The following is a 24,195-nucleotide window of genomic DNA, read 5'->3' as shown; positions in this document are numbered from 1 at the left end:
TGGGGATCGAACCCGCGTTTATTAGGCCGCAATCTTCCACTCCCAGTCGATTGATCAGTGCGAATTTTGTTGTTTAACATATAACCAACAGTCAATAAATGTAACAAATTGTGGTGAATGTGAAGTCAAAAGCCTAGTCATGGTGGGGCCCGGTGTATGCGTCTGAACCAATGGAACGGAGAGAGAGTGCACTGACTCTGTTGACCCACCAATGACCTTCTTGCGCGCGTAGCCCCCACTCTCCACTTTTCAAACGGGCCAATCAACGACCTCCACGCGTGGGTCCTCATCTTCATAAAACTCAGGCCACCGGAACTGTACAGTTCCGGTCATCTCTCCCGATGGGCATCATCACCCTAACCTGCAAAAGAGCATCAAAACGAAAGAAACAATAACCCAGATTAGCTAAATGAGACCCTACGAATTCAATGGAATGCTTATTTTTTCCTGAAACGGCCTGCAAATGCCAGCACGAACAGACACGAGCTTGGTGCCATAATCATGGCACATCACATTCCCTGCGTGCAAACTTCGAAACAATTGATCAAATCTCCTCTAAAACATCCCATAAACTAAAACAAGCGGTTAGATTGAATCACAATACGATAATATTCGTGAAACGAAAATTTAAACACGAAGGAGCATAACTAACGTGAGGAACGAATTCTGGGCAGCATGGGATTAATGTAATGATCAATACTTACCTTCTCTTACCTCATAAATAGGTTGGAGCAATTATTTGGTATTGAGAATGGCCGTAGGAATGAATACGAATTATACACCTTTCCTTGCATTTTCGACTTTCAAACCCTAACCCTTGCAGCCATTTTTTCGTCCCCCCCTGCTTAATGACTGTTGTTTAGAATATATACCTCCTCTTAGGGTTGAGAAATTAGACCTAACCAAGCTTTTATGGAAGGATCTTTGAGAAATTTTTCATCTTTTCTTTCTAAAAATGGTTTAAATCTCATATTTTCTCACCAATCCTATTTTCCACAATATATTTGACACTTGGATGACTTAAACTTGATTAAAAAATAGATCCTTGATTTAAATAAAATTATTCCATATTTTATGTATTTTATAAGTATCTAAATGAATAAATATTCAAATAAATAATATAAATATTATAAAAATGAAATAATTAGTCTAGGAGTCCATATGAAGCCCAAAGTCATGCTAAGAATCCAAAAGTAAGGCCCATTGGTTAAGAGAACCAAAATCACTTAGTTAGGGTTTTATGTATTTCTCCAAAATCGACCAACTTCTAAGCCTTGTATCTCCTTCAATTTTAGTCATATGAATGCATTCTAGGACTTTTTAGAAAGCTCAAAAGAATCCTCTAACTGACCTTTTTGGTTTCATCTCCATTGAATCTTTCATGCTCAAGTTATGAGCTTTGACCCAAAAGGTGTCTTTTATTGACTTTTTGGAGGACCTATAATCTTTTAATCCATATCTCTCAAATGATGCATTTCTGGCCTTGTCTTGTGAGAGACAAAATTGTAGAGAATCAAATTTCCTTCAAAATGGGCTTTGGTTGGGAAATTTTTGATGCTCTAGGTGAAAGTTATGAGCAGTCAAAGTTGAGTTGACTTTCTCCTAAAAAAACCCTACTTTGAGCCTTTGCATATGTTCATTTCTGATTTTTTATTAATGGATCATGATCAACCTTTGATCAAATGATGTATATAACCCCACACACTTGATGTTGACCAAAAATCTTGAAGTTTAACTGTATTTTGACTATGGTTGACTTTTAGGTCAGCATAGTCGATTATTGATCATCTGAGCCATTGAGTGTGCCATCCTTGGAATAGAAGCTTGACTTTTGCCATGGATATGCTTTGATACATATGAGACACCTTGAGATCCATTTGAGGCCTCAAAGATTAGAAATCCTTTGATAAACTGCAAAACCCTAATTTTGAAACCCTCGATTAGGAGAGAGTGACTTGAATAAACCTTTGAACCTTGAGCCATTGAAGATGCATAGAGGAGAGCAAATTTTGGGGTATGACAACTTGCACTCTTTTTAAAGTTGATTTTGAAAAGGCTTACGATAAAGTGAGTTGGAATTTTTTGAGGTACATGTTGAAGAGGACGGGCTTCGGAATTAAATGGCGGAGGTGGATGGAGTTATTGATTTTCAATAGCAACATGTCGGTTCTTGTCAATGGTAGTCCTACTAGGGAGTTTGGGGTTTCAAGAGAATTAAGACAAGGAGATCCGTTATCACCTTCTCTTTATGTGATAGTGGCGGAAGGACTAACGGGGCTAGTAAGGAAAATAATTGAGGTAGGGGATTTTGGGAGACTTGCCATCAATGGGGCTTGTTGGGTGGATATTCTACAATTTGCGGATGTCACTTTAATTGTGGGAGATGGTTCTTGGAAACAAATGTGGGCGATAAAAGCGGTTCTTAGGGCGTTTGAACTAGTATCGGGTCTTGGCATTAACTACAACAAAAGTAAATTGATTGGAATTAACACTTCTAACAATTTTATGGAGGCCGCTTCTTATTTTCTTTCTTGTAAGGTGGAACAGAGCAACTTTTATTTTCTTGGCATTCCCGTAGGATGCAATCCAAGGAAGGAATCGACATGGAATCCTATTTTGTTAAAGAAGAATCGTTTAGAGGGGTGGACTAATCGGTTTCTTAACTTGGGAGGAAGAATCACCCTTTTGAAGTCTATTTTGAGCTCTTTAGCAATATTCACTATGTCTTTTTATAAAATGCCGGTGAAAGTGGTGAAAAAGTTTACGAGGATCCAAAATAACTTTTTGTGGGGGGGGGGGGGGATTGGAGGAAAGAAGGAAGATTCATTGGGTGAGTTGAAAGGATGTTAATTTACCACTTGAGAAAGGGGGATTGGAAGTGAAAAATATTGCGAGTTTCAATTTAGCTCTTCTTAACAAATGGAAATGGAGGATTTTGCAAGGTAAAAATTCTCTTTGGCTTGAAATTTTAAAAGCTAGATATGGAGATTTATCGTCTCAAGTTTTTAGTGGTGGTGATGGAAAACTTTCTTCTACTTATTCTTTTTGGTGGAGAGATATTTTAAAAATAGGCAAAGATTCTTTTCGTGATCCTATTGTCGCTTGTTGTAATTATGTTGTGCATAATGGTTTTAATACCCCTTTTTGGGAATCAAGATGGATTGAAGGGATTATTTTGAAGGAGGAATATCCGAATTTATTCTTGGCGTCTTGCTTGAAGAGGGTGTCGGTAGCGGCAATGGGGAGTTGGAAAAAAGGTGTTTGGCAATGGGGAGATTTTGGCATTAATCCGGTGATTTTGGAAAATACCGAATTTTTACATAATTTTATTTCTCTCCGGGAACGGTTGGAAGGTTTTAGTATGAATGAGGAAGGCAAAGACAATGTAGAATGAAATTTTTCTTCCGAAGAAGAATTCTCGGTGTCTTCGTGTTATGGTTTTTATGGTAGATTTCAAATTCCTTTTGGCCCGAGTAACAAATTTGATGATGCATTTAGGCTAATGTGGAAATTGGATGTGCCTTTTAAAATTAAGCCTTTTGGTTGGAGGTTTTTTCTAAATAGACTTCCAACAAAGAATCTTTTGGCCAATAGAGGTATTTCTTTTCTTTTGATAATTTAACTTGTACATTTTGTGGGAATGATTTGGAGAATCGATAACATTCCTTTTCTAATTGCTTGGTGGTTAGAAAGATATGGAGTGAAATTGCGTGTTGGGTAGGTAAATTGGATAGGATGGTGGAGGAGTGTTTACCACATTATATGGATTGACACTCCTTTTTTCGGCTTCATAAGGTTAAAGATACTAAGTTAGGAGTATTTTGGCTCGCCACTTCTTGGGTGATATGGTTAGTGAGGAACGGTTTATGCTTTCGGATGGATGCTTGGAGCTTGAACAACACCGTTTGGAACATTAAGCTTTTGGTTTGGAAATGATCTAATTGTGGGAAAATTACACACTCCAATTATTCTTTTTACGAGTTTAGTAAGGATCAGCTTTAATTTCTCTCGTAATTTTAATTGGTGTGTAATCTTTCTTTTTTGTCGGATACTCCCGTTCTTTGTTGTAATCGGGTTGGAGAACCCTTAGTTCTCCCTTTTATATAATTCTTTAAAAAAAACTACAAGTTTACTTGACATTTATTTACAATAGTTGGGTAGTTTTATTAATTTATTTGCTTAAGTCAAGCTTAAGCTTGGTAGACAAGAAGATTAAGCAAGATATGAACACTTGCATTATATATTCCTCAAAATCTTCCTCTTCCATATATGTTTCAATAAAATATTATCACAACACTCAAAAGTCAAAATTCTTCTCATAATTATGAATTTGAAATGTGCATTCAAACTAAAATGTGAATGCTTCCACTTCACCAAGAAATTTATTAAAATGATCAAATTATGACCCTAAGAAAGAATCCAAAATAATTTTTAAATCGTCTGACCTTAATCGAACGGTTTCATTATAAACATATATTTTATGAGTGGCAGTGCACTCAAAGTTGTTCTCATTAGAATAAAGCAAAAATGGGATTAGGTAGAATAATTGATGGCATATTATAAAAATGTGTCAGTGTCATTCATGTTACCAAAGAATTTGTGCACTATACAGAAACTTTAGTCCTTATCTTAAGTTTGGCCTCACTTTATATAGTAACAAACTCACCGACACAAACCCACTGCAATAAACTCCAAAACCTACACCGATTGAACTTTCTTTGAATAAGTAAGTACACCCAATTGAAGAGTTATACGGTACTATTGTTTTTTGACAACTAAGTGCTCAATTATTATCAATTGAAAGCAATTTTTTTGAAAATTTAAACATCACATTTTTAAACAATTCACGATTATGAAAGAAATGATTAGAAATATTAATTTTAATAATAGAATTAATATTATTTATTATAATATTTTTATTAATTAAAATTTGTGGAATAGTTGGATAGTGTGATAACTTAATAAATAAGAGTATAAATAAGAATATAATAACAAGAAATTAATAATAAATATTATATTTTTATTGTGTATAGACGATTACTTTAAAAAAGAGAAGAAAAAAACATAATTTGGACAATTTTGTGAGATGGATAGAGTATATGCTATCTGCCATATACAAGTAATGTTGTATTTTCTTTTTACATTTTTCAACAATTAGCGGCGATTTTAAACAGCCACAAATTCTTTATTGTTTTTTTGTGATGGTTTCAAACCATACAAAACTTATTCATTTGGTAACGAGTTTAAAGAGTGACAGAACGTTTACTTTTATATTGTGACGGTTTAAAACCGCCACTACATAAAACTCTTTAATTTTGTAATAGTTTATAAACAATGCTAAATGATTGAACAATTAAAAAAAAATGTTGAATTTCACGTGAGATTCATCACGATCTCTCACAATAGAAAGACTCCTATTTTGTCCTAAAAATTAAACAATTCTTGTGAGATGGAGATTCTATATGTTATTAAGAGACTTTTATTAGATTAAAGCCATCTTTAAAGATTTTTTCACTACATAATCTCTTCTTAAGAAGAATGTATACTACTTAAATTTCTTGATACACAACAGTTTCTTTGTTCAAATACATAAAATTTAAAATTCCAAACAAAATTTTGAAAGTCATTGCTAGTGACTAATTTAATGAACGGTTTAAAAGTTATTTTCTGTAAATCAGTCGCTATACAATAATTTTGAAATGCCTATAAAAAATATGTGATATATTTAAAAGAAGAAAAAAAATATTGATATCATAAATAGGCTGACATTAAGGTCATTCGAAATTAACTCTTATCCAACCATAAATACCTACCAATAATGCCATGGCCTCTCTTCTCCATACATTAGGAATGAAAAAATCCCAAAAATAAAATAAAATAGAGATTGAAACAAGTGAAAAAAAAATCTCAATACTCTACCATTACCAATCTGTAGATAAAAAGTCAACTATTCACTAAAGTCACGTGGTATGGCACGTGGGTTACACTAACAACTGTTCTTATTTTAATGAAACATTAACAACTCTTCCCTTACTTAGTGTTCACATTCTCCCATGTTGATTATAAATGGGTCAAAACCGAAGTTTCTCCATTTGCTAATTTGACTTCAGAGCTGTGTTGACTATGCTGTCATTGGAAAACGTAACAAGTATTCCCTCCGTCCCATAATGAATGACCCATTTGAAATAAAAAGATGTCCTAAAATAAATGATCCAATTTCCAATGCACTTTTTTCAATTCTACTCTCTAATTAATAAAAAATTCACCATTTCCAATACATGATACGGGTAGTATAGTAAAAACAATATTCTCTTTCTTACTTTTATACTCTTTTTTTAATCTGTGTAAAATGGTGTGCTGGGTCATTCATTGTGGGACGGAGGGAGTAAAAAACAAGTGGCTATTTAAGAATGTATAACATAAAATAGAATGATATTTTGTCCTTAACATTAAATGATTTTGAGAATGAGACACATTACATAAAATAGAGATTTCTTTAGTTGAAGTAGTTGAAATCAGTAGTAATTATTCTACTTCATAATTTCATAACGTAATCTAATATTATATTCGTTCTTTTATATAAGAGATAATTCATTTTTTTAAATTTATTAAATAATTAATATATGTAATTAATACATACTAAATATATTAATTATTTAATAAATTTAAAAGTGAAATGTCTTTTATATAAATGAGTGAAGAAAATATTATTTGCGATTTAAATAGTATAGTACATTCTTTAGAGCATCTTCAATGGTGGTATTTTTCAATGAGTTCTCCAACTAGACATCAATATAATAATTAAATATTGAATCAAATGCCATGTCATAGTAGAGTTGCATTGCAATGCAATTAGTAAAAAATTGTGGTATCCAATCAAATTAATTTATGAGGTAAAGTTGTGGGACACATTTGAATTACACTAATAAAATAAATATTATATAAATTATTTTGAGATGATATGGCTGGTGGAACCTATAAAAAACTAAAAAATGGGTTGCACTATTGGAGATGATCTTATACATACTCATTTTTTATGATTTAAGTGTGTCTTATGTAAAAGATTGAAAAGAATACTATAGTGACAGAGCATGGCAGCTAGTTTTAGTACACATTTGCACTCTTGCATGTGATGTGTGTAACAAACAAGGCTCCTTCACTAGCACTTTCCACCTTTAGGCTCCTTCACTCAAAATTTAAACTCCATACTTTCCAGATCTCAGATCCACTTTCTACAAAACTTCATTCCTCCCTCACTTCCCACCTACCTACTCAAACACCACTCTCATATTCTTTATTCTAATCATTTTTCACCAAAGCAAATACCTTTTTACTTCAATCATTGTATCATCAACTTTTCACAACTAATCATCTCACACACTTTACACCTTAAAAAAAAAACAGAATAAAAAAAAAAATACTCCTCATAATTATTGATCAAACATTCTGTTTTATATAACCACTCATTAAAACCATTTCATTTCTCAGCAACTTCAATTTTTAGCATCAAAATATGAATTTATTTCCTGCAATTACTCTTGTGTTTGTGTTGCTTATTCCATCTTCACTTGCACAATTATCACAAACTGAAACAAGAATTCTCTTCCAAGTCCAGAAGCTTCTAGAATATCCTCAAGTTCTTCAAGGATGGAACAACTGGACAAACTTCTGCTTCCTCCCTCCTTCACCATCACTCATAATAGTCTGTTCCAACGGCCGCGTAACCGAATTAACCATCATCGGAAACCGAACTTCTCCATCTTCACACAGTTCAGAACCTTTTCAAGCACTTTCCGGAACTTTCTCAACTGATTCATTTTTCACTGTTTTAACAAAACTTTCAAATTTGAAGATTCTGTCATTAGTTTCATTAGGTCTATGGGGTCCATTACCAGAAAAAATCAACAGGTTTTCATCTCTTGAAATTCTCAACATTAGTTCGAATTTCATTTCCGATGAAATTCCGCGTTCAATATCTTCGATGAAGAACTTGAAGAGTGTTGTTTTGGCTGATAACCTTTTAAATGGAAGTGTTCCGGATCTTAAAAGTTTAGCTTCTCTTGAAGAGGTTAATCTTGATGGAAATAAACTCGGTCCGGAATTTCCTTCTATTGGGAACAATATTGTGAAAATCATCTTGAGAAAAAACTCCATAACATCTCAGATTCCTCTTGATCTTTCGAATTTCGAGAAACTTCAAATTTTCGATGTTTCTTCGAATAATTTGATCGGGAGAATTCCGATTTCTATATTCTCTTTACCTTCACTTCATTACCTAAATTTGTCTTCAAACAAATTAAGTGGGAACCTCACGACGAATTCGCGATGTAGTTCATCTTCATCGTTGAATTATGTTGATATTTCGCGTAATTTTCTAGTGGGAAAGTTACCGTCATGCATGGTGAAATCTAAGGCGAAAGTGTTGTATTCGTGGAATTGTTTGTCGACGAAAAGTTCGAACGCTGAACAGCATTCTTTATCATATTGCAAAAAAGATGCGGCTTTGGCTGTTAGGCCTCCTAAGAGAAAGGTGGAGAAGGGATCAAGTATGAAATTAGGACTTGTGCTTGTTATTGTTGGAGGTGTTGTGGGAATTGCTTGTGTTTTGGCTTTGATCATTGTGTTTGTCTTGTGGAGGGCCAAGCCAGAAAGATTGAATCATAGTATGGATCGATCTGTGGCTCATAAGGTTTCAGAAAAATCAAACATGAATGCAAGTAAGTTTAGCATCATCAAGTTCTTCTTTTATTTGCTAACTTTGTAAATTAATTTATGATTTGATAAGTCATGTATATCATAGGTTGAGGCAATAGTAATTCTGTTGAAAAAGTCCTAGGCTGGGTTTAGATAAATAACTTAATAAAGTGATTATGATATAAGTGCTTATTTTTAACCTATTTTTATTACGGAAAATAAAATAAAAAGTCAAATTAATTTCATATAAGTTGTTTTTTTAGGCAAACCTCAAGAATTAAGAAAAATTAGGGGGTGGCAAATGGATATGTCCGTCCTGTTTGAATGCATTTTGTAAAAGCCCGTAAAAATTAGAGTAGGGTGCGCACAATTGACGTTCGCTGCTTAAATTTTGACCCGCCCACGAAAAAATGTGGGTGGATTGGGCATGCGGGCCTTGCACCCCTAAAGTTTAAAAATATACAAAAGATTTTGATAATGTCTGCGCGTAAAAGTTATTAAAAAACTAAAGGGACCGATATAATAGAGGGTGGTGTGAGTCTAAAACTTTATCATCTCTAATGTAAATAAACTTAAAGCTATTTCAGTCACACAAAGATGTTTCAAATAGTCGCACTAGTGATGATTATGTCAATAATTAAGTTCAAACAACTCAACCCAAACAGGTCATAGGATTTCAGCTATGATAATACTTGATAAATCTTTTAAGAGGAATTATTGAATTGTTTTCTTGTTATAATTTGTTTTCTTTCTCACATTATTTATCTCTGACATTCCTTTTATTCTACAAAACAAGTTAATTCATTTAAGAGTTGCATTAACTTGATCTGACTTATGAAAACAGGACATGTTCCTCAAACAATGAGGCTAGGTACACATGGACAACCACCATACAATATTTTCACAGAAGAAGAAATTGAAGATGCAACAAACAACTTTGACCAGTCAAATCTAATAGGAGAAGGATCACAAGGACAGGTAAAAGAGCTTTTAATAACCTTTAAGGTTTCATAACCTACAAAATTTTAATGATATCAATTATTTACACAGATATATAAAGGTTGGTTGAGAAATGGTTCAGTGGTCCTAATTAATTGTATAAAGATAAAGCAGAAGGGTTTACCACATAGCATTATGCAGCAGTTAGATGTATTACAAAATTTAAGGCATAGACATATGGTGAGTGTTCTAGGACATTGTCTCATTACTCATCAGGATCCTCCTCAAGTAACAAGCACAGTCTTCATTGTACATGAATACATCTCCAATGTGTCTTTGAGAGATCAACTTACAGGTAAACAATCACATAATTAAATTCATATATACTCCGACCCGTCTTAATATTTTTGAGACTCTGTAAGTTAGCCTCAGTTTAACAGTTACAAAATAAATATGGACTCTGTTTTGTCACGGTTTAACCATGGCAAATTTTGAGCCCCTATACCGTAGTCCATTTTGCACGATTTTAAAGACGGTCTTGTATATACTTTCAGTCAGTGTAAAGATCTTTTATACTGTCAATTAATCATAACTGTGACATGAAATATTGAATAGATGGGAAAAAGAAGGATATGCTGAAATGGCCACAAAGAATGGCAATAAGCATAGGAATTGCAAGAGGAGTTCAGTTCTTGCATACAGGTGTTGCTCCTGGAGTATTTGGCAACAATTTAAAGATTGAGAATATTTTGTTGGATGATAGTCTCAATGCAAAAGTCAGTGGATACAGAATTCCATTACCATCCAAGGTTAGGACAGAATACATGCTTTGATCATTCAATCTCTAAGTAATATTTGCATGATTTCATCTAAATTTCTAACATGGAATGATACACAACATGATCAATTTTCAGAGCACAGTTAATGAACAAAGTGATGCAGAAAAAGAAAAAGAAGATATTTATCAGCTAGGTGTTATTCTACTTGAAGTCATTACTGGTAGACAAATTGCGTCCTCCAGTGAAGTAGAGCAGCTCAAGGATGAGGTATCCACAACTACTTTAGTTCTTTGTCATATTTTTAATAAAACCATCAGAGTCCTCTTAAGTTTTCGGAGACTCTGTGTATGTTAATCAAGGTTTAAGTGTGACAAATCAAATAAAGGTCATATTTTGTCATGTTTAAACTATGACAATTTATGAGACTTTTTTAGCCACAGTTTAAACGTGTCAAATTTTAGATCATGTGTGGTAGTCTGTGTTACACGCTCTCAAAGACGGCTATGAACATGATCATAGATTATATGTTTTCTTATCTTGAATTGTGTTTTCATCATGTTCAGCTTGAAAGAAGTTCATCAGAACCACCATCATCTATACTAAGAAGTACAATTGATCCTTCACTGAGGGGGAGTTATGCCTATGAATCAATGAATACTGCAGTTCAGATTACCATCAATTGTCTCTCTAAGGTTTCTAGTAAGCGTCCTTCAATAGAGGATGTTCTCTGGAATTTACAGTATTCAATGCAAGTTCAAGAGTCTTGGACTAGCAGTGGGAATCTCAGCACAAAATTTTAAACCTCTTTGTCAATAAAAATGTATGTTTGCTTGTGTTTCATATGTTCATTGATCATAATGAATAAAATGTCATGTAAATGTGTAATTACATAAGGCCAAAATAACATATTTTGTCATGCATTTTTCCTATTTGTTTTAAATAAATTATTATTACAATTATTGGAGTTCCTATCAAATTTTAATTTAAGTTCATGTCCCCATTAATTACCAGGATTTCAATATAAATAGTATATTCACTCTGAATAATGTATCTTTTTATACATACTATTCTAATTTACTAGAATAGACTACTAAAAGTTTGAATATAAATTACTTAACAATAGTAAAAAAACGGTAATAAAGTAATATGTAAATTATTTACAACATTTTCTTTTTTATTGGTGAATGAATATCTATGATTTTTGTATTTTAAAATAATTTTTTAGAATGTGTTTGGATGAAACATTTTAATGAGGTAATGTAATGTTTTGAGGAAATTTAAAATAATTTGCACAAAATTAATTGTTTGGACACAAAAATGAAGAATTGTTAAAATGATAGAAATTTATGGACTATTTTATCTAAGTTAAATTTAATCATTTTGAAATGACACCAAAAACTAAAGAATTTGAAATTCTTCTCATATTCCATAGAATGTATTTGTTACTATTATTTCTTCAAATTTTACAAATTGGTCCTCATATTTTCCAAAATTATAAAATTGACCTCAAAAAATTTTAAAAAATTGTAAATCGGTCCTTAATAATTTTTCAAATTTATAATTTGGTCCTTCAAATTTTTAAAATTTGCAAAATGGTCCCTATTTTTCAATTTTTTAATTTGGTCCAAAAAATTTAAATTTTATAAAAAATACCCAAAAAATCTAACAATGAATTATCTTAATACTCCATCCAAACAAAATAATTTAAAAATGAATGAATTTCAATTGAATTATTTGAATTACTTAGAATTTTAAATTCCTTAAAATTTATCAATTACCTCATCCAAACACACTCTTAAAACTCTTAAAGTAGTTGTTATTCGATCCTTTAGTCAGAAGATATGCAAGGTTGCATTAAAAGATATATATGAAAGTTCAAATATAATTTCTATCTAATTTTTTTTATGAAGTATCTGAAAACTTCAATATATTCAATTTTATTATGGTGCACCTAATATATGTTAGGTTAGGTATATAAGTTTTAAGACTAACCTCTGATAAATTTTCTTATGAACTGCATTATCTTCTTTGTGTTTCTTATCTTTACTTCTTTGTGTTTCTTAACTTTGCATATTTGCAAGCATACATGTTGTCTTTTTAGTTTCTTGCAGAAGATTGCTAATGTTTTTATGTTGAGATATAAAAATTCTTTTCTTAGAGTGGATAACTTCAATTCCAAAAAAAGATATACTTTGATTCTCTCAAGATCTTAATCTAAATTGTTTTGTCTAAGTTATTGTCTAATAGTTGGTGCTTCTTCTCTTCATTATCATTGTTTGTAACTATAAGTGTCTCTTTGTCTATGTTTGAAGCACAAACATGTCGTAACTTTTGTGAACTTTCAAACTATGCTCGCTGTAATTGTTTTAGCTTATGTAAATCCTTTTGTAACTTGCATACAAGGGTTGTCGGTGCTATATGCTCACGGTATTTGTTGGATACATTCATGTAGATTTCTTCTTCAAGTTATTCATGAAAGAATTCATTTTTCACATCAAATTGGTGTAAATTCCAATTGTAATTAGGCTAAAGATGATATTGCTCGGATAATCTTCTTTTTTTCAATAGAAACAATTGTTCTTGAGTAATCTACTCTAAAGTTTGAGTGACTCCGTTGGCCAACAATATTGTCGTGTACCTCTCAATAGATCCATCAACCTTATATTTTACACCAATTTGAACAATTAAGAAGCAAATTGGACATTTTTGTGTGTGAAGAGTTATAGCAATTATTGACTGGGCTGCAGTCAAGCACTGAAGAATAGGAAGAAGGATCTCAGCACTGGGAGTTTTGGACTCTTTTTACAATCAATGGTTCCCATTTGATCCAGGAATTTTAGTGTTGATTGCTGGCATTGGCCCAGGGTATAATTAGTGGTTTATTTTGGTTATTTATAAACCTTGCTTTGTCATATTATGGCTAAAAGGGGGAGTAATAGTGTGTGGTAACCACTAACCATTGATTGAGGGGGAGATTTTTTTTCCCTGGTTTGTTGTTGATCAGCTGCTGCTGTTGAGGGGGAGTTCCTTTACACGTTGAAGAAGAGTTGGATTAGCATGAGAGGGATGTTAGACACAATGTTTTTACATCTTACTGACTGGTAAGGAAAGTACATCTCTCGAGTAGTATGTGTGCAGATTCCACTAACAATTAACATGTGTGTTACATATGGTTGTTTTCCGCTGCATCTCTGGTTGTGGAACTGCTAAGGTGTATTCTCTACAGGGCTGAGAATTAATAAGTTGTTTTAGCCAAAATAAGCCAAAGAGGGAGATTGTTAATTCTTAGTTTTTCTGATTGGCATTATGTTTGGTAAAACTAACTTATGGGAACATGTTGAATAAGATGTTCCACACAACTAATGAAGACATGTCGAGATGGATGTTCTATGCAGAGTTCATTCGACACCGCGTCTCTTAAGCTACAGTTGGATCAGTTGGAGTTAGTTGATGTACAGGTGCAGAATATTTTGGAATATTATGCAATCCTATGTGGCGCTTGATTTAAGGGATAAGAGATTGTCTCAGATTTCAAGATATTTGATTAGTTACTAAATATGGAGAATATTAGGAATCTAATATTTGAAGTCCTATCTTCATGGAGAAGATTGTGGAAGCTTTTCTGGAGTGCCCTGCAACGATTTGAAGCTCAAATCTAGTCCAGAAGATTGTTATATATAGCCAGCGTCAAACCTATTATTTTATGAACTTACATTCTAGAGTGTTAGGGTTTGTGCAGTATTTTCTATTGTGAGCCTCTCCTATATCATATTGATAGAAGAGTTTTGTGTTTTCATCGATACGTAAGTTCTATGTTTATTCATAAGCCTTTAAGCATTGAATGACTGTGTGTTAGAAGTGTGTCTTCTAATATTTGTAATTGTTATCACGCTTGTGATTGAGGGGGATTTGAGGTGGGTCTCATACCTAGGTGAGTCTTAGGTACAAGTTAGCACGGGTAGTGATTAAGTGAGAAGTTATAAACGGGTGAATTTAGCTTCGAATTGATATTATTATAGTGGACTTATCCCTAGATTGGTAGCCCCTATAGTAGGTATTGTTGATGCGGAAATGGGTGAACAATTACTTATGTTCTTTATTGTTTCTGTAATGCATTGTTATACCTTGTCATTATGTGTGTTTGGAAAACATTGTCTCGACATTCTTTAGGACATCTGTGATCTGAACGCCAGAATTTCACTTATAAATTATCTAGTGCTAAAATCTATAAAGATCAAATTTGTTATCGAACCTCTTTTCTTTTAATAAGAAATATTCCTGAGTCTATCATTTTAGGAACCCCTTTCATAGGTTTACTGTATCCTTTCATCGTTAATAATACAGCTATAACTACTAATGCCTTAGGGCGTGAAGTTAAATTGAATTCTTAGAACAATCTAAGATTAGAGATCTTAACTCTGTCCAAAGTAAGGTTATATCATTTATTAATCAAATTAACAATAAAAAGATATAGATTAATTCTATTAATAAATAAATAACTATAAAAAGATAGAATACCAACTTCAATATCCAAGTATTCAAGACAAAATTAAATATATACATAATAAATTTATAAAGGATCTTTGTTCAGAACAACCTAATGTTGTCTGGAAAATAAAAGTGCACAATATCTCTTTGCCATATGAATCTTACTTTAAGGAAGTAAATATCCCTACTAACGAAAGTCAATTAAAATGAATAAACAACATTTAGATTACTGTAAAAAAGAAATAAAAGATTTATAGGATAAATGCTTGATTAGGCCTAGTAAGTCTCCTTGGAGCTGCTCAACTTTTTATGTTATTAATGCTTCTGAATTAGAAAGAGGGAGTCCTAGGTTAGTAATAAATTATAAACCTTTAAGCAAAGCATTACAATGGATTAGGCATCCCATACCTGATAAAAAGGATTTGATAAATCGATTACATAATAAAAGTATTTTTTTTCAAAGTTTGATCTAAAGTTGGGATATTATCAAATACAATTAAAAGAAGAAGATATATAAAACCGCTTTTGTGGTGCCTTTTGGTCACTATGAATGGACTGTCATGTCTTTAAGATTAAAAAATGCTCCTTCTGAATTCCAAAACATTATGAACATTATATTTAATAATTATTCTCACTTCACCATAGTCTATTTAGATGACATTACTAGTATTTTTCAGATTCTATAAATCAACATATACAACATATGAACCAATTTTATGAGATAATTAAGGATACTGGTTTAGTGATATCTGAAAAGAAACTTAAAATATTTCAATCTAAGGTAAGATTTCTGAGTTTTGATATTTCCCAGGGCATGTATACCCCCATTAGCAGATCTTTTGAATTTATTAGAAAATTTCCATACAAATTAAAATATAAAACTCAATTGCAAAAATTCTTAGGTTGTATAAATCATGTGTCAGATTTTATACCCAACCTAAGAACCATTTGTATACCATTATTCAAGAAACTTATGAAGAATCCTCCTTCTTGGGATGATTCAATGACCAAAAGTGTCTTACCATTAAATAAAATAGTTTAAAAAATTACCATGTTTAGGAATACCTGATCCTAGAGCCAACCTTATTGTTAAAACAAATTCCTCAGACATAGGTTTTGGGGGAATCTTAAAACAAATACTTTCTGGGATGGAAAAGGAACAAGTTGTCAGATATTATTCTGGAACCTGGAATCCAACTCAATTAAAATATAGTACTATTAAAGAAATAAGTTTTATCCAATGTTTTGTGCATTACAAATTTTCAGGATGATTTGTTTTCAAAAACATTTTTATTAAAAACAGATTGCAAAGCTGCACAAAGTGTTTTACAAAAGGATGTTAAATATTTAGTTTTAAAATATATTTTTGCTAGATGGCAAGCATTACTTTCTTGTTTTGATTTTGAAATCGAGCATACTCAAGGTATTAAAAAATCATTACCAGATTTTCTAACCAGAGAATTTTTACAGGGAAAACATGATTAAAAAATTAGTTGACCCCAAAGATGATTATGGTCCTTCCATTAAAGATAAAAAAGATAAGGAAATAATTTTAGGTTCTTCTTCTTTTATTTCCAAAGTTACCTCTCCTATTCCTGCTACTCCTCTGACAACTATTAAGCCTACTTTATTAACCTCATTAGCTTTTACCTCTCAAATTACCGGTCCATTAGCCCTTCAGAAAGCTTCCCCATCTAAATTATCATATTATACTCCTCCTCCTTCCTTACAAAAATCAAATTTCGTTACTAAAGATTTGTCTATACCCATATTACCTTTAGAAACAAATTACTGTACTCCAAATTCGTTGCTATTACAAAATATTTCAAGAATTTTCCCTCCGGAGTTTTTCTTCATACCTAAAGATCCATCTAAGACCAGAAAATTCTACGAATTTATCTTGGTTGATTCTAAGTCTATTACTCTTACCCTTCAAACATATCAAATTGATAAAATTAAAATTAAGTTCTCTTAATTCAAAATTAATAAGGTTTTATCTTCTTTTGATAGGAAACAACCTCCATCATAATTAAAATCTTTTTCTGGAACCTTTACTCCACAATACTATTCTTACTTTGATTACATGAATGCTTAGTTCAATTTTTTGTCTGTTGAACCTTTTAACCACACTTGGTTTATATGGTTTAACAAAGATATTTCACTAAGCTTCCCTAATTGGTTTATTTAACGGTTTCAAATTGTTGGGCTAATTTTAGAAATATTTCCTGATTATGCCACTAAAGCCTTCAACAATTTTACAAAAAAAACTACTTGTCCTCATTATAAGTCTTTATTATTGTTGGTTATGTGTTGGCAGCAATCTTGGTAAAACATAATGTTAGCATGTTCTGCGAGATGTCAAAGCAGATGTCTTAACATCGTTTACTGAAACTGAACTGAGTGTCGGTCTCTATTTTAGGGTTTTGTTTTTCAGGTGTTTGTTTGCGCGTTATGTTTGCATAATCTCAAGATGAATTTACTCGAGCTACTCCAACAATATTGGAGTAATTATGACCTGATTTCATGGAGATTTGTATGAGAAGATTAAACCCTATTTGATGGCCCAAGCGCACTCTTGCTCGCTGCTGCTTCTGCTATATAAAGACCTGCTAATCTTAATTATGGTGTGGCTTCTATTTTTTTAGGACTCTTGTGTTTTGTGCTAATATTATTATAACCGTTAACGCCCTTATTGCTCTAAGAATTTTTACAAGAAAAACATGATTAAAAAATCAATTAACCCCAGAGATGATTATGATCCTCCCATTAAAGATCAAAAAGATAAGGAAATAATTTTTTAAGATCAAGAAGATAAGAAAATAATTTTAGGCTTCTTTTATTTCCAAATTACCTCTTCTATTCCTGCTACTCTTCTGACTACTATTAAACCTACTTGATTAACCCTATTAAACCTCCTCTGACTACTATTAAACCTACTTGATTAACCCCATTAATTTTTACCTCTCAAAATACCAGCTCATTAAACCTTCAAAAAGTTTTTCCCCTATTAAACCTCCTCTTAAACCTCCTCTGACTACTATTAAACCTACTTGATTAACCCTATTGAACCTACTTGATTAACCCCATTAATTTTTACCTCTCAAAATACCAGCTCATTAAACCTTCAAAAAGTTTTTCCATCTAAATTAGCCTGTTTTACTCCTCTTTCTCGTTACTTAAAAGACTTTGTCTATACCCATATGATTTTGTCTATACCAATATTGTCCTGATTGTATGAATTGTACAAGTATTTATATTTAATGCGAAACAACCTAATGCGAAACAACCGCAAATATATTAACCACAAATATATTAAAGATAAAAATGACATATTTCTGTCTAAAATGTTTGATAAAAATGACATATTTCTCTGCCTAAAATGTTTTTGATTCTGTAACATTAAAACCGAATATATATTACCAATTTACAACCACAAATATAATTCTGATTTTCAGTCAATGTTAACAAATCAAAAAAACGCACACCGGAAATATACTTCCAATTTTAGAGAGAACATTTTAGAAATTACGTAAGATATCTCTTTTCACCATGGGGTGGAATAAGAAATTTCCAAATAATATGTTTTTACTAACAAGACCTAAAAAGATTTCAGTACCAAAAGTTAAAAATTAGTTATGATATAATCAGAAAGACGAAATTGAAGAGATAAAAATCACTGTTTAGAGGCTAACAAACAATAACTGTTTATTAACTATGTTTTTTTTTATAATTATGATGAAAACAAACAATGAAGTTGTTAACAAAAACAAGAATATGCACAACAGGGAAGAATGCTTAATTGATAATCAAGTTTGAGCAAACACATAATAGTCAAGCATGGGCAAGTAAAATAAAACATAGTTGTTTATAGAAGTTGGTAGTTATTCAATCATATCCATTTTTATCACAGCCATTGTCTAGTCAATGCCAAACATGATATGGTTAATCAGCAGTCCAACTCTGCTCGACAATCTCACGTATTCTACGGTTGTATTCACGCTTGTTTTCGCTGAACATTCTAGCAGCTTCAGAATTTGCTGGAGAATTTGGGTTTGGATCACACAACAATGACTACAAAAAAAATATAAAATTCACTTAATTTCCATATAAATGAGCTATAACAATTAACAAGACATATTTTGTGTGCTTTCCTTTGTTACTAAGGATCATCAACAAAATAAGCAAACATATCATATCACAAGTTTTTAGTAGAAATGCCTGCATTACCAGAAATTCTAAGGAAGAAAAAAGTATTGGAAGCATATATATCTGAAACAAATGATTTTGCAGCAATTATTGTTTAGACACAACTCTGAAATATTAAGTGAATCACAATTACCTGAATTGAGGTAAGTATAGCAGCCACGTCATAAATTGGACTCCACTGATTTTGTAAAATATCCAAACATATACTTCCATCTGCATAAACTAAAATTTCCAACCAAAAAGATCTTAGACTATATTTAATGTCATTATTGTTCTAATAAATCAAATTTTATATCAAAACACAATTGATTTGCACTGCATCAATTCAAATTTAGATATAATATGACCCTTTCTCAATTTAAGCAAATTAAAATATTCACCACTTGATCACATTCTTGGAGTCTTGCTAATATTCACAAATTTGGTAAGATTTAACTAAGTATAATTCAGCTGTCAGATTATTTTTATATAAGATTCCGTGTCACGTTCAATGGTACAAGTGTGTCAATTCTAACACAATTGTAAAGATATCCTACCCTTTTAATAGTATTCATATTTATGCAATAATATACAAAAACTTTCTACTTTAATGATATCAATCCACAAAAGGAGAAGGGTCATATACAAACCAGGTTGTCAAATACAAGAGTCTATATCTTGTAGAATCATCTTAATACAAAAATAATTAAAACATTGACCAAAGCATCCAACACAATCTACTGTGAACATTGTAAATACTCAACATTAAAACTTAGAATAAAACAAACAATAATAGCCAACAAACCATACTGGACCGGTCCAGACCAAACCGGAACACATAAAGATACTATCACAATTAAAAATAGATAGACAATTTCACAAACCTTCTGATAATCTAATTTAATAGAGAAAAAATAACAAGTTTAAAACCAATGGACAAATTGACAAATCACAAGACTTGGAATTTTTAACAACTGAACGATGGTGGGGTTAGGTTCTCCTCATTAGAGCTTTGTTCCACTCAGCATAGCTAGGCTTCAGTTCATCCGAATTTGGTTCGTTGCAATCTTGCAACAGTGGGCTCATTGATTTCAAGGTTATGACTTCATTGATTTGAGGATTCATGCTGAATCAGAAGGTGGTCCCTTAGCGGGCCTCAAGTAAGGTCGGCCCACCATCTGGGAATTTATTTATTGTAACAAAAAGGAAGAGAAGAGAGAAAATTAAGAGGTGGTGATATGGCCAGTTAGTTGGAATATGCAATGTAGTTATACCAGGGTGAATGACAAGGGTGATATCGCCATGCATCTTTTCTATTGGAACCAAAAGATATTGGAAAAAGAGAGAATAGGAGCAATAGCTCTGGTATCCATTGTAAGGGAGCTTAGGCCTTTTACTATTTTTAAAATCGCTGGACAAATTCTCAAATCACAAGGTTCACAGCTTAACACACACAAAAGAACATAAGTTCAAAATCAATGGACAAATTAACAAATCACATGACTCAAAATCACTAAACACTGAAGGATGATGGGATCAGGCTCTCCTTGCTGGAGCTAATTTCAGCTCAATATTATAGAATCGTTCAGTCATCCTCAAACTCGTGTCTACCCGAGTTTACACAGAAACCATTATGTAAACGAGTTAACCTGATTTTGATACTTAGAGTTGTAAACTTGCACAATTCAGAGTTAACTCAAGTGTTTGATAACCATACTAAAAAAAGTATGCATTTAAATCTCTTAAATATTCAAAATTATCTTTGAAACAAATATAATAAATTTAAATAGCATTCCATGATGACATGTCCAAGATACAAACTATTCAGGGGGGAGGAAAGCAGTGTTGTCAGCAGCAAAATTGCAGAACGCCGAAAAATTACGTGATTTGAAATAATAGAAAACATTGCGGGAAAATAGCGGAAGCCACATAGCAGTTGAAATAAGTAAATTATATGATAAAAAAAAGGGGCACGCTGCATATGAATTTCAAAAGGAAACGGAGGCAGAGTATAGCTTATATTTAGAAAAGTCTACATATTGTGGTGAATTTATGAGTAATACTCACTGACTTTTCAGTTTTACACTATAAATATAGGTCACGTTTGGCACACATGCAGTTTCTTCAGCTTTATCATTTTAAAAAAACCTAAAATCCTCCTTTCTCTGCTACTGCCGCTATAACAGCTATCAGAAACTGGAACAGCGGCTGCTATTGCCCTAATAGGGAAACTAGGATAGCATCACAGTTTTGGTAGCGGATTAATCAAATTCTGATATGCTATAGCTCCGTTACTTGATAACACTGGGAAAAGTACAAACAGTCTCCACTCTCTAGGATCAAAGTTCCAAATCTGACTTAAGAACAAATGTTTTATTTTCCCAACAAACTATATTCAAGAAAGTTTGCAATAAGAAAAAAAACAATGAAAGAAGTTCTTCAAAAACTGTTTCAAAAGTGACTTGCACTTCTAGATTGAAATACTTCTCATTTCTAATTCTATTTGAACTTGTTAGTTTTAACTACAGAAGTGAAATGATTTCTATTCTAACTACAGAAAGGAAATGCAAGGAAGTTTTGTACTTACTGTTTGGATGAAACATCCGAGAAACAAAGCGCACAGTAGGTGGTTTGTTAGGATAATCCTCTGTGAACTGAAGCGTCAACTTGAACGTACCTGAACGACACAAACATCCCTTGTATTAAAATCGAAAATTTTGAAGACTGAGTACTATTTAAACACCATGAATCCATGATACGGGTCAGATCTAGGTATTTATCTTTTTTTTCCCTTCAGTCTACAAGTTTAGAAATGACCCAAAAACTGCACGTCTAAAATACATTAAACACCAACCAGCGAGTGAGACACACACATACACACACCTACAAGTTGAACTCATGTCTTTATGAATCAAATAATAGAACAACACCAAGGTACACATTTATATGTTCCAATGGACACTTTCAATGTTGCTAAATAGCAGTTATAGTGTTGTTAAATAGTAGCAGCTATAGCGGTGCTATATCTAGTGGAATTCCGACAAATCGTTGTTGTTCCATGTTCTATTTAGGACAAAATATCAAATCACTATTTTCCGCAATTGACAATCCAAACAGAAAAAATGTCATCGCAACCAATTACTTTTTACCGAGAATCTGTTCATTGATGACATCACTGCTGTTCATAACAATGTTTAATAGATGGATGCTATTTCCAAGTAGTTAACACATACTAGAAATTCAAAAGTAATTATTGTTGCCAATGATTTTTGTATGAAAATCTGTTCATTCTTAACGAAACAATAAATGATGTTTCCAGGTAAATAACAACATACTAGAAACTCGCAAATAATTTGTGATGCATTAACGAATAAGTTCATTTAGGCTTTTTATGAAAATCTTTTCAGCCATAACGAACCAACAAATGATGTTTCCTAGTTAACAACATACTAGAAAGTTGCAAATAATTGTCAACAACAAAAGCTATTTCCATGTAGTTAGTAGATATGTATCTAAGCCCTAGAGAAAGCGTCCCTTAAAAGCTAGCTATCAAGGGGGAAGAACCAAGCCACTTAATACTCCACCGAGCATCTCATATTACTCGATGAGAGACTTGAGGACCCTACAATCCCAAGTCTCTATCATTTAGCCCATATCACTAGAAAGTCACAAATCACAATTATAATATTAGAAAACATTTCAGTTTAGGAAGGCAGAGAGGATATAACTATACCTCCATCCCAAGGGGTGTCATCTGGCCTGGAAAAACATAAAGAAAAACATGATTAGATTGCTATTACATAATTAATTATCCAGAAAAACAAATTCAATTGAGGCGATATCGGCCGTAGTAAGGAAAAATATAAGGAATTGTAAACTTTCACACACCCAAAGATCACAGCATTCCAAAGCATGATATTGTTGTCTTGGGGTGCCCCACTGATGCCAGCAGGAGGATCTTGTTGCAACCTCTTAAAATCTCTCATCAGTCTCTTCCTAGCAGGAGTCGACATCTTCACCACCTATATCTCAATCAAGCACAAGCCAAAGAGTAGAAATCTGTCAATAACATACCCATATGCTTAGAAGAAACAAGTGACTGAGCGAGTGAAGAAGATTGAATAAAAACAATTCAGAAACAGAGCAATTTAGCAAATAATAAAAAATACATCAAAGAGTCAAAGAATCCAAACACACAAATCATATAGCAAAGTATATTTTCTCAAAGCTTAACAATCATCAAACCAGCAATAATTCATGAGCAAACTCCACAAAAAAATATTACCAATTCCAAGAGTTGTATAGTCACAAATAGTTATCTATGAAAACATCAGTGAGTTAAAATTATGATTCATTTCGAAGTTCACAAACTAAAACAATAAAGTAGGGTTAAGCTATTTCATATTTTGAACCTGCGCAGAAACCTAAAATCAAGAAATAAAATCAAAATCAAAATCAAAAGATTCCAAGAATCAACAAAACCTTATCACAACAATCACAAGCTCCAATTCAAGCAAATAACCCTAGATCGAACAATTATCAACTAGTAAGAAAAAAATCAACAAAAAATTTAGGGTTTATGAAATCAAACTCCAAAGAAACACGTAGCATGAATCGATTTCATGAAAATCGATTAACAGAAAATGAAAATCAGATTATCAAAAAAAATTGAGAGAGGGAAAGAGATTCTGACTTGCGAGTGGAGAAGGTTGTGAGAGACGATGAAGACTCAGAATAGAGAGAAGAAGATTGAAGCTTAGAAAGAAAATGAATAATTGTGGTGTGAAGAAGTTATATAAGAAAGTGAATGATTGTGAAAACGCGGAATTTAACTTTTTCTTTATAAAAAAAGTGCTTCTTCCATGGTGATAAGCTCACGAGAGAGATATAAGAATGAGAGAGATTCTCTTTGCTCCAACCAATTATTTTTTACTCATTTTCAATCTCCTTTTGAGATTTTTCCCATTAACTATTCAATTATTAATTGATAATTAAGTAAAAGTTAGACTCATTACTTTCATATTAAATGTTTTACATTTAATTGAGTGATTAATTGAAGTGGTTAATATGAATTTGTCTCGAGAGCTTGAGTTCAAATTATATTTAAATT

At 32.2% G+C, this 24,195-nt stretch overlaps 3 protein-coding genes across 5 annotated transcripts; 2 read left to right on the top strand and 1 right to left on the bottom strand.

Moving 5' to 3' along the window:
* The first annotated feature begins 2,160 nt into the window (after positions 1-2,160).
* LOC131634255 (uncharacterized) lies at positions 2,161-3,394 on the top strand. Its single transcript, XM_058904903.1, has 2 exons — positions 2,161-2,830; positions 2,976-3,394. Exons 1-2 carry the CDS (start codon positions 2,161-2,163, stop codon positions 3,392-3,394), a joined length of 1,089 nt encoding a protein of 362 aa, XP_058760886.1.
* Positions 3,395-7,094: 3,700 nt separating this feature from the next.
* LOC131634250 (probable LRR receptor-like serine/threonine-protein kinase At1g14390) lies at positions 7,095-11,399 on the top strand. Its single transcript, XM_058904898.1, has 6 exons — positions 7,095-8,717; positions 9,539-9,672; positions 9,745-9,988; positions 10,249-10,442; positions 10,548-10,679; positions 10,976-11,399. The coding sequence occupies exons 1-6, from the start codon at positions 7,514-7,516 to the stop codon at positions 11,210-11,212; spliced, it is 2,145 nt and encodes a 714-aa protein (XP_058760881.1). The 5' UTR covers positions 7,095-7,513; the 3' UTR covers positions 11,213-11,399.
* A 7,276-nt stretch (positions 11,400-18,675) lies between these two features.
* LOC131634259 (ubiquitin-conjugating enzyme E2 2) lies at positions 18,676-23,989 on the bottom strand. 3 transcript variants are annotated; one of them, XM_058904908.1, is made up of 6 exons: positions 23,779-23,989; positions 22,974-23,113; positions 22,819-22,844; positions 21,673-21,762; positions 19,240-19,328; positions 18,676-18,971 (listed from the first exon to the last, which is right to left on the bottom strand). In XM_058904908.1, the coding sequence occupies exons 2-6, from the start codon at positions 23,096-23,098 to the stop codon at positions 18,843-18,845; spliced, it is 459 nt and encodes a 152-aa protein (XP_058760891.1). In that variant the 5' UTR covers positions 23,099-23,113; positions 23,779-23,989; the 3' UTR covers positions 18,676-18,842. The 3 variants fall into 3 exon arrangements, with proteins under 3 accessions (XP_058760891.1, XP_058760890.1, XP_058760889.1); XM_058904907.1 differs by having other exon boundaries at positions 22,974-23,144; positions 23,779-23,988; XM_058904906.1 differs by having other exon boundaries at positions 22,974-23,107; positions 23,779-23,985.
* Positions 23,990-24,195: the final 206 nt, after the last annotated feature.

The sequence above is a fragment of the Vicia villosa genome, unplaced genomic scaffold, assembly GCF_029867415.1.
Source record: "Vicia villosa cultivar HV-30 ecotype Madison, WI unplaced genomic scaffold, Vvil1.0 ctg.001263F_1_1, whole genome shotgun sequence".
Classification (NCBI taxonomy): Eukaryota; Viridiplantae; Streptophyta; class Magnoliopsida; order Fabales; family Fabaceae; genus Vicia; species Vicia villosa.
Note: the sequence above shows the minus strand (reverse complement) of the source record. Positions and strands in the feature narration are given on the sequence as shown.